Source organism: Pavona decussata, unplaced genomic scaffold, assembly GCF_977016875.1.
Source record: "Pavona decussata unplaced genomic scaffold, jaPavDecu1.1 SCAFFOLD_228, whole genome shotgun sequence".
Lineage (NCBI taxonomy): Eukaryota > Metazoa > Cnidaria > Anthozoa > Scleractinia > Agariciidae > Pavona > Pavona decussata.
In genome coordinates, this window is record NW_028145633.1 from 367,443 (window position 1) to 379,126 (window position 11,684).

The window sequence follows — 11,684 nt, forward strand, 5'->3', positions numbered from 1 at the left end:
AGTTTCTTTTAGCACTGAAATCAGGTGGAACCTACTATAGAAAGTCAATTATGAGAGTTTGAAAGGGCAACTTATCGAGACATGATTAATATAAGCTGATAGCAGTCAGTTATTATTCGCCCACCCTGTCTATTCTTCAAGACAAAAAGCCGATTAGTAAAGTAACCCCTTCGGAAATAGGTTAAGAGAAATTCACAACTTAAAATAACTTGGATTTCATCAGATAATTAGCCCCCCAGGGAGGGAAAAGGTGGATAAAGAAACGAAAACAGAGGATTATTTTCGGATTTTCTCTATTTAGACTGCGGATGTTATCACGTTATTTTTGCTTACCGCAATGCCTGGGAGGGGGAGGGGTGCTCCACGGAATCTTAGGTTATTGGGGTGGGGGGGGGGGGGGGTGCGACTCGGTTCACCAAACCTTGACCCTATCTTAGACCAAAATATGTAATTCTCCGGTACTTTTTCCAGAACTGGCTCTAAAATTTCTACCCTTTTTCAAACCTGGTTTCGACTGAATCCGTGGGGCAATTTCTGTAAAATCCATGCCCGTTTTCAGAAAGAATGATTAAAACCTAGACTGAGCGGGTTCGATTCCTTATCGGCGAACAATATTTTCACATCATTATCATCATCATCGTCATCTTTATTTAAAAACACGGTAAATACATCAGGCATTAACAATTTAATATAAAAGCTACAACTTATCACGAGAGACTATGTATAGAGATTAATCTTCTATAATTTAAATTATTGCTAACTATTAAAGAAACGTAAACTAAATTAAGCCTGTTTTACATGAATGTCGTGTCGGAATTAATTAGCAATCGTCGGAAATTAGTCAGAGACGTTGCTTTCCTAGCAGCTGAGGGTAGAGTGTCCCAGAGGACTGCACCACTATAGCCAAAGCTATTTTTGTAATAATATACGTTGTAATACATTATACGTTATACTGTATTTTGCTTTTATATGTCTACTTACTTAAAGCTTATACCCATTTTCAGATCAAAATAGCTGAAAAACCAATATCTTTGGGACCGCACATACCTATATATAGCTTTTTATTAAAAAGTGGATCATTTTATAATGCAATTCCAGGGATTTGATTGGCTTAGCGGCCATGGTATATGAGCCATTATATCACGCCCAAGAAATAGCGGCCATTAAATTGTCTTCTGGTTGTTCTTGCAAAGCGAAGTCAGTAAGAGTCTAGTAATATATCTTGATTGTTTTTAATAAAACAGTTACAATAAAACCTCGCTTTACGAATACTTCGTTAATAGGACCACCTGTTATTACGACCATTTTTTTGTGCCCCAAACGAATTGAAAGTCCAATCATTTCCTTAGTTTTACAACCCCGTTAATCCGACCACCCCATTATTACGACCACGTTTTTACGGTCCGAAAGTGGTCGTATTAACCGGGTTCCTCTGTATTCCACTCGCACTTGGTGGATATGAGATGATTATAGCCAACTTGGCGCTACGCGCCTCGCTGGCTATCTATCATCTCATATCCAACGCGCGCTCGTGGAATAATTGTTAAATATGTAGTGGAGTTAGCCTCCTCCCGGGGCCGCAGCGGTTGCCGGTGTTAGATGCCATTCAAAACTTTATTGTCCAGAATGCAAGACAGTCGACGGGAGGGGAAGGGGAAGGGGGGATCGGAGGGGGGGGGGGGGGGTCGATAAAAGTTTTCAGGTCTCCGAGGATGCAATATTGTAACTAAAGGCCGGCGGCATAACGACGGTTACAACAGCACTGGAGAAAAGTACCTTCATTTGAGAGCTTTTACTTGAGTGATAGATTTAAAAAGATATCAATATTATTATATTTTACTACGCGCGATAATTCCTTGCGCATTGCTCTGATGAAGGGCTAACGCTTAAAACGTCAGCGTGACAACAACAACTTTATTCGCTTATTTACAATTTGCATTAAGGGGCAAAATTTCGAGGACCCGCAGGTTGCTTTTGAGCTACTCAAGGAGGACTCAAAGAAGAAGGGAGCATCTAAACGAAAGAACGAAAAAAAATTCAGGTATACTCTGAATCAGTTTAATTGATGCGATCTCATTTTGTGATGTACAAGATAACGGCGCAGCACAAAGAACCAAACAGAAGAAAAAAACACATTGCTTCTTTGAGTTAGACTTCAAAGCTCGTACGTGACTCAACGTGGGAGACCACAGTGTAGTTTTTTTCAGTCTCGAGTTTAAATTGAAAGTGGAGGACTATTCCAGATTTGAACACCGGATATTGAGAAAGATCTTCGTATATTTCCGGTTCTCGGATTCTTGTCAGCACTCGAAACTTTTAACGGTGATTAAATTACCTTATCAACCCTGACAAAACCAAACATTCAATTCCTGGGGCAGACACTTACATGATGCTTGCTTGACGTCGCACGGCCGAAGTTGCCCCAGGACTTCAATTGGACTACGAAGGGCAAGCCCAAACTAAACGTTTGGTAGGCAGGCCAATTGTCTCCCTTTTCAGAATCTTTTACACATGACAAACTAACATTGGCAAATATGTTGTAACAACAGTTGGAAAATAAGCCTTGTACTCAACTGGTGACCGCAAGTAGGACTATAGTCTAATCCCGCCAACTTCCTTAACAGCTCTTTGGTGTTGGCAACCACCGCGCGTTTGCAGTTTGATCTACACGCGCGTGAACATTTGTTAAATATTTACAACTCTCATTAACCCTGTCAGAGTCAGATTATAGAAGGAATTGGCGTCAAATTCGGATTTGAGCAATATCTAAAAGCTTTCAAATTAAGAGATTCGTCATTTGAAAGCGCGATTTTGCCAACTTTTTAGGATTTACCTCGAGTCAGTGTTTTAATTCCCCTGTGATTCCCCTTAGGAATGGGCGGACACCTGAAAGTACCTTCGCTCCTTAAAGCTCAAGTCATATATTGAATGCGTTTGTTTAAGTGGAGGAAATCCTTTTCCCGCTGATCGTCTATGGTCTTAAGAATTACTGACACACTCCATGCCCAGCTTTTCAGTCCTTTCACTCAGTGAATGGTACTTATTTCATCCGATCTTCAATATTTAACCCTCCTCTCAAAGGCGACGGTAGGGTCGTTCTACGAAACTTAACCTGTGATCATCCAAATAAAAAGCTCCTGAACAATACTTTCCTTCCAAATCCTTAGAGAGGCCTGTAGATCAAATCGCCGGAGATGCTTCGCTATATAAACTGTATAGACGTGAAAACTGCAAAGGACCGCGAACGATAATCACCTGAATTGCAGTTTGTGTAAACTGTATAGGCATTTTTATCCCAAAGGGTATGATTTTTGAACTAGTTTGGTGTGCAATTTTATCAGTAGGTCTTACTCAGTTTTGGTTTGAAATTAGGTATATGGATTTAATGATATATAGGGAATCTTAGTTCGGAAAGGATGCAAATGTCAGTTAGTCTCCTTTTGCCCCTTCGAACGAAAAAGATCGAGACGGACGAAGAGAAGTGGTCAAAATATATTACGATTTCATACTAGTTTGAAGTGCAGTACGTGGAAGTGTATGGTATAAAAGACCCATTTTGTTGTGAAATATAGTAAGGAGTTTAATTTGGAGCCTGACGGCGGAGCGACACACCCTCATTGTGAACTCTCACGTGTGAGTTTTCAAATGGAAACTTCTAACAGAAAAGAGACGTATTTTTCTGTGGGACTGTGACGATTTAGCAAGAGCAAAAACTGTTTGGGTACCAGTAGTCCGGCGCGGTTCTTAGTGCTTGGTTTTTTAAAACTGCAGAATCGCTTCCAAAAGTAGGAATTTTAGAAAAATTGGTCATGACTAGATCCTGTTGTTGCAAGGCATAAAATAAATCCATTGTATCATTTTCACGAGCCAATTCCTTGCCGGTTGAACGATAATCCAGTGCATGTATTTATTTCATGGAGTGAGCCGTTGAGTGGCTTTATAACTCTGTTGGTGGCCGAGCAGAACGATCAGTTTCTGGTGGGTGAATAATGTCAAGTAAGGATGTCTGCAGCAGAAACCATATCGAATATAGGTTAACCAATCTATATTAATTCGAAGTCTCATGCCAAAGAAACGACAACAGCCGAATTGTGCTTCTCAGTAGCTTTAATTTAAATGGTGATATTTCAGGGTTTCATCCATGGATTCAGAAGTTCAACTTCAATTTTCAACAGTAATATAGGAAGGCACCCTAAACCCCCCCCCCCCCCCCCCCCTTTGGCACCATGCATACCTAAAAGCCCATACAGTTTCCCCCTAGCTTCGGGCTTTGACCATCCTTACACTGAGACACTATAATATTGACGAGCCAAATGCAAAGGTTTTTCAGGTTAAGCGTTTTATGTACAAACAGAAGACCTGAATACGCTATGGTTTTTAAGTCAATTGGTAGCCACGTCACGTCATTCGGAGCAAGGCTGATAGCACGTAACTTGGACATTGTTACATAACTGTTTGCGACTATCGTTCAGTTACTCCAAGTTAACCCGTTTATTTGCGAGGTGAGATAAGATGAAATAACATCTTGGGGCCAGTGTACAATAACGCATTTATCTCCCTAATATGTGTCTTTATTTAAGCTTAGCACAGGCTTAACTTCCTAATCCCTTTTATAGGAGACACTGTGGATGAAAAATAAACCCTTATCAGTCGATACGGCTAGAATTGGTCGCCCCGTATTGACTGTGAGGGCAACGTCATGATATGTACAAAAAGGATATTGCTTTGACTTTGAGGTTTTCTGCCTAAAGAAGTTATCGCTTAAACTGTATCTTGGTTTTCGACCGGATGGATTGTCTAGGCCTGCGTCAGTGCTTTGGTAGGTTGCATCACTCTGCTCGCCCTGACAAGAAATGACTGAAAAATGTTTTAACTGCTGGCAAGAAAACTCACGGAAGTCTTGATTACTTTCTGTGCTGGCAAAATGGTACTTTTTTTGCATAAAAACATAAAAAATATAGGAACAAGTATAATCGAGAAAGCCACACGTGTTCATTTATCAGTGTGCTGCGTTTATTCAGTGTACAATCCAAGATTGTACACGTTGGTAATAGTAATATTATAATTTGTGAGTCAGCATTTAAAGTTAACGTTGTTACATTTGAATGTAAACTGTTGCGTGATTATATATGAATCACAGTTGTAACTTATTGCGTTAAGAAGATAAATAAATGCGGATTTATGAAGGGAATAAAAAGGAAAGAAAAGTGTTTTATGCTAAACTATGTCCGGCTTATTACGTAAAACCATAAACTCGTAAAGTGACAGTTTACAAAATTTGGTTGAAGTTCCGAACGATATTCATGCCAGGAGCGCGTAGAAAACGCTTGAGACGATGGCCTTAACTCGTCTCCTCAAGGACTTACCACCAATTTGAAATAAATGGTTGAAACTGACTTCTCAAATAAAATTTAAGTTTATGTAAAAAAAAAAAGGGGTCTTAATTTGCAAAGTCGCCCACTCTGGTTGCCGTGAACATGCGAGTGAAAAATGAGTAATCCTGTCTCATGGCTCTCTGCCGAATGCCACAACTCATAATGCCATGACTCAAAAATACGATAGAAAGGATTTATCTCAGCCTTGAAACCGTCTAATTGACATATATTAAATGTCACTTACATGTAGACTGCATGCTATTATAAAATGGCGTTTCTGTTAACCCCTTTTCCAGACGAGTTTCCTTAAAGTCAAGCTATACCTTGAGTGATGTCAAGTGATTGAAGTTCTGCCGATGATAGGAATCTTTGGATTATAAAATAGCTCTTTGACCTATAAAATCACTCTTGGACCATTTGTAAACAGCAAGCAACAGAGAAGTGTCTCATAATGTTTTGCTGCACAAATTAAAGTGGTTCTAGGTTTTGATTCTGTAAACGAAATCCTAATGCATGTGTGAGCATTTCAGTGGAAACGTATATGACGGCATCCCTTTCTTGCATGTTATTCTGTTTGTTATGCGGTCAAGGTATATTCACTTTTCAAGCTTCAGTGTCGCGTCGATCTGTAGGTGGATTCTACCTATTCCTGAGACCACCGCCTTCGCTTTTGTGACTGGAAATTTCCTCGTAGACATGGAAGGCGCCCCATTGCACCGGTATATAAATCTTCAATCTGAAGTTAAGGAAATTTCAAATTTCACTCCCATTTAATGGGAATTTCTTGTAGGCATTTCTAACGTCTTGAGACTCAGACATGATGAAATCCTATAGCTTAAGTGTGACCATCCAAATGAAAGCTACCGGAGCAGCACTTTCCTGTGTTGCAGTTTATTATGCTGTACAAGATGGTTCTAACTTTTGAGTCTGTGGATGAAATCTTAAAGTGCGCCATTCAAATGAAAGCTCCTGAGAAATACTTTCCTGTAGTGCTGTTTATTGTGCTGTAAAAGGTTTTCGTGTCTGTTGGTGGATGAAATCTTAAATTATTGCTGCCGGTTTCAGGGGCCGTCGGAGCCGTTCTTTCGAGTGGGATAGGAGTTGGGGGGGGGGGGGGGCTATGCCAACTATGGGGCTCCGGGGCCATGGTCCTCCGGAAAATTTTTAAACTTCAGTTTTCTGCTAAAGTTTTAATTCTATCAGCTGAAATGTGTTTTCTTTTCTTTTGAAGTAACGAGTCAATCTGCTTCACGTCTGGCCCTTACATTTGACCAACGCAACAGGACGATTTAGCTAAACCCAACACTAGGTCTTCTTTTATAGACTTTACCTAACAGTAAACTGATAGTCACTCGGACATTTTAAGTCTGAAGGTACCGGAATTTCGTTTACGATAATAATTATCGAATCGTTACAAGCTACAAATTCATTGGAAACTTATCTGAAGCAAAGTTTGTCTTTCTCTGTTTTGGAGGTAAAGTACTGTCAGATTGCTAAAATAAAATAAAATAAAATAAAATAAAATAAAATAAAATAAAATAAAATAAAATAAAATAAAATAATAAAATAAAATAAAGTCTCGCATGCATGTTTTCAGTTTTTAACTGTACTCCATCGGGGCTGCGCTTTTCAAGTAAGTTGTCGGATTTTCACCGATGACAACTTCCTTTAGCCTAATCTCCTTCGTATCAAAAACTTTTGTTACAGTTTTCAGTTCAATCGGAAGGCACTTTTAAAAAAGGTAGGACACAAATTACTACTTGTCAAAAACAACAGAACCAGAAATTGCATTCCTGAAATTCTTGGAATTGTTTTGGTTGGTACCTGCGTCACAACGTGGCTCCTTGGTCAGCGGACTCTTCGTGAGAGACAGCTGGCAAGATGGCGTCCAAGTCGGCAGTATTCAAATTTGCTTCTGAATCAGTGTAAATATTACTGGAAACGATTATTTACAACTGCGATTTGTCAATTAAGTTTTTCAGAGACTGTCTCTGTACGGACATGAGATTTTTGTATGGTTTGGCTGGAGGGAGCCCACCTACTGGGCGTTGACTTCTCGTGACAATGGGAACGTGGAAACTTCTTTGTTCCTGAATACATTTGCTGTCTAAAACGGAATATGACGACTTTGTCCTCGTATTGATGCAGTTTGTTGTCTTCCGTCTGTTTGCGCATTACAGCGTCATTTTTCAGTGAGATAAAGCTGAGAGTCTGAAGAGGTTCCTCGGAAGAAGAAAATTTTCATATCTTTGTGATAAATATTTGTAAGCTCAAAGTTCAGCGTTACAATTATGGACGATTGGGTCCATCGGTTTTGCACCGAACTGGGAAATGATTTTTTCTGCGAGGTGGACAAGGACTTCATCAGAGATTTCTCGAACCTTGTAGGACTCGAAGAAGTGATTTCACACTTTGAAGAGGCCTTGGACATAATTCTGGATAAACGAGAAAGTACTAGGGTTGAAACCATAACGAGTAAAATTTCTAATGGTTCTAATGGTTTATGCCAAACCACTTTTGATAAATCGTTAAGCAAGACAGCAGAGAAGCTATACAGTCTTATACATGCAAGGTTCATTTTGACTGATAGAGGATGTAAAAAGATGCTTTACAAGTATTTACAAGGTGATTTTGGTCATTGTCCTCGAGTCCTGTGTGGTAATTCAAATGTTCTTCCTGTTGGTATGTCTGACAGACCAGGAGAAGAGAGCGTCAAGGTTTACTGTCCACAGTGTAACGAGGTTTACTTTCCGCGGCTTCTGAAGCACGGCTATGTAGACGGAGCAGCGTTTGGCAGGAGCTTTCCTCATATGTTTTTTATGGTATTTCCTGAATACAGACCCATGAAAACTACGGAGAGATACACGCCACGATTGCATGGCTTCAAAATCCATCCTTCGGCATACACCCTGCCATTGCAAGCTAAAAGAAGCAAAGTGAGCATGTATCCAGTGAGACTCAATGGAGTTGCATACAAGAAAGTCAGTGAGAGCCTTCTGTAGCAAGACATACCACCTGGGAAAGGGGGGGGGGGGGTACTCTGTGTTAAAAGTGACAGGGTTAGGGAGGTATGAAAGATTATTTGGGGTTTGAAATTTACAATTTTGGGATTTTTTGGGGTAGAAACTTTTGGCTAGTATTTTTTGGGAGGGGTAGTTTCATTTTACCAGTGGTTTTTTGGGGAAGATTCGTGGTAAAAATTGTTATGATACGTTAAGTGGACATTAATATTTTCTGAGTGTGTATATGGCTGAAAATTCAGCATGGAATTTTTTTTTTTTTTTTTTTGGGGGGGGGGGGGTTAATTTAGCTCAGGTTTTTTTTTTTGGGGTGTTAATTTCTGACCCCATTTGCACCTCCCCGTCACTTTTAATCCAACCCCCCCCCCCTACCCTTCCTGGGCATACCGCATGTCCTCATTAATGAGGCTTTGATATTTTGCTGACTTTCAATATGTCATTGCAGTTTTTGGAGGTATTTTGTGGCATCATAGTTTTGGACACTTCTCAGTGTCTCCCTTCTTGACTAAAGTGCCCTTTCTCTTAAATAAGCACCCTTTAGGTTTCAATAATCCCCGGGGCCTACTCAAATAAAAATAATCAATTTTAGACAAAAGATGTATGAGGTACATGTAAGAGAGGGTCCAATTGACATGATTCCTGGCAAGGAACGTATGGAATGTTTGACAACTCAAGCCAGTTTGTTGTTAAAATTGCAAAAGTGTCAAATAGTAAATTAATACTAGGGGTATAGAATGGTAAATCTGAGACTTTGCAAGACTATGAGACCCTTGTTTTAAAATCCAAGACGGATACTTCATTTTTTCCATAATTTTAGAGCCTGAGACTTAACCGTAGGCTCAAAAAAAAAAAAGGTGCGAGCCCAAGACACAGAGAGCATCTGAGTGCTGGACAGTACAGACAGTATCAAAAAGAAGATTGTCATACCCATACATGTGTTCGTTGTCTAATTGGTGACTAACAGAAATAGACAGTCAAGAACCTTTCTTTTGTTGCTTGACAATTTGTGAGACTCAAATATTCAAAAGTTGAATATGATCCAAATTCCAGCAAGTACGAGATTCTGAGATGCTAGCTTTAAATTGAGAGAATTTGAGACTCAGTAAATATTTTTCGAGACTCATCATTTTTGATAGACCACTCTATACCCCTAATACAGTAAGCACCAAGGGCACTTGTTCAAGGAAACAATGGTAATTACAAAGAGTGATGCAATGATAACCATTAGAGCATTTATAAGGCCATTTTGAAGTTTGATCTGGAGTTGACTGGAATCTTGTGAAAATATGATAACCATTTTGTTGACGACTCAGTAAAAGGGAGCTTCATAAGCAACAATGATGGCGACGGCAACGACAACGCCACAAAACAATAGGTTTAATGAGCAAAAACAATTTCTCTGCACATGCGTTTTTACTACATTTTGATATGTGAAACAACAAGTTGACGTGAAATTACCACATTTAAGGTTTTGTGGAGAATGTGAATACAGGGCGGTGAATTTTTAATTTTCTTTCTTAACTTGTATGCCACTCCTACTTATTTGGTTCCTGGATAGTTCACCATAATTTTTCGTAAAAGTTGAGTAAGTTGAAATAATAGTGAAGTAGCACAAATGAAATACTAGATATATTTTCAGGTGACGTTTCCGTTGCTGTTTGCCATTGTCGTTGCTTAAGCTTCCTAAAGTTGAGCTTTTAACAACAAATTTTTAACTTGCAGCATTTCAGTGTGAGCTGAAGTGTAATTTTCTGTCCTCAGGCACATTTCTGTACTGATAGCAGGTTATAGAATTTTGAATCAACCAAGTGCAGTTTTACTGATTGTATTTGTATAGTCCAGTGGTTCACCTGACAAGAATCCAGTCCTTTAAAAACCTTTAAAACTCCAGCATCTAATCATCTAAGCATCTAATTTCTACACAGTCAGACTTACAGGTTATGAGAACATAGGAAATTATCACTGAGGCTACTGTCATATCTTAATCACACAGACCAGTAAAATTGGGGCTTTGGAATTTTCAAGTCAGTTTTGAACATCAGAGTTCCTGTAGAAACTTTTGGCCAAATGCCCGGCTGGGGAAGGGCGCGGTGGAGGGGGGAGGGGGGCGAGGGGATGTTGACAGTTCTAATTGATTGTCACAATGATAAGATGGTATCAAAAAAAAAATCCCACAAAGTGAGAAAAACCTGGGAAAAAAGTATGGATGCAAGATTTCCATTGTGGCTGGGGACCACTGTATTTTGAGTGGCCCTCAATCAACCAGGATTTGGTGTCTTAATCATTATTTATAAGTTAACCCAGCTAAAAGTCTTGCTACATCCTGGGTAAATATTTGGGCTCATTACATTTATTTAATAAGTTTTTATGCTGAAATTATATAAAATAAATATTTATGAGAGTGTTTAAATCCTAATTGTAATGCAGGAGGAGGATGTGCAGTTTCGGAAAAAAATCCATACCCTCCCCATGGAAGATCATCAGAAATTCCTAGGGGGAAGGGGAGTCTTAACAAGTCCAAATTTTAGAAGCAAAGTATGAAGCTGGAGTTTCCTGAGGGGACTGGGGGTGCCAAACAAAAACCTTCTGTGGGGGAGTATGGATGTTTTCTGGAACTGCACATGAGAACTTTTAAAATGGTTCTTGAAGCTGTTGGAATATTAATTAACTTATTATTTATGTTAACCTAAGGTATTTATTAAATATTTATCCATCTTATAGTTTATACTTGCTGTATTAAATTAATTTTAACAGTGTTGAGTTTGTTTTATGTTATGTTGAAAACAAGAGCAGCAGTGTTTTATCAGGATTTAAAACCATGAGGTGCAGCCGAGTGGTTTTAGACCCTTATAAAACACGTGCTGCGAGTTTTTTAAACAGCTTCAAAAACATTCCTTGAAAAGCATGTGTCAAGAGAGTTCCAGTGATGCTTTTGTGAATGTTGGAAATTAGCATACAAGAAAAACACTGCGTACTAATAAGGAGGAGGTTTCATTGGGGTTTATAACCACTGCACGTGACATTTTATCGACCATTTGATAGGTCATGATCAATGGAATTATGAATTATTAATGAGTTTTTGAACGTGTTACAAAATATAGCGTTTACTACCAACCACCACACTCTTCTTTGCCCTAAAAAGTTCTTATCATATTAAAGGGGCAGTGTCACCAGTTTTTAGCATGCCTTTGAATAGTGTAAAAACATATTTGTATCGATGGAAATGTTAAAATAATGGTTCAGTATTGTTAGCAAATGCCCAACAATTTACCCTGCGAGCAGAGTCTCC

At 39.1% G+C, this 11,684-nt stretch overlaps 1 protein-coding gene across 1 annotated transcript; it reads left to right on the forward strand.

Annotated features, from left to right (window-relative positions):
* Positions 1–7,215: 7,215 nt before the first annotated feature.
* On the forward strand, positions 7,216–10,500 carry LOC146458787 (casein kinase II subunit beta-like). The gene has a single exon (XM_085090290.1). It carries the CDS (start codon positions 7,667–7,669, stop codon positions 8,375–8,377), a length of 711 nt encoding a protein of 236 aa, XP_084946416.1. The 5' UTR covers positions 7,216–7,666; the 3' UTR covers positions 8,378–10,500.
* The last annotated feature ends 1,184 nt before the right edge of the window (positions 10,501–11,684 follow it).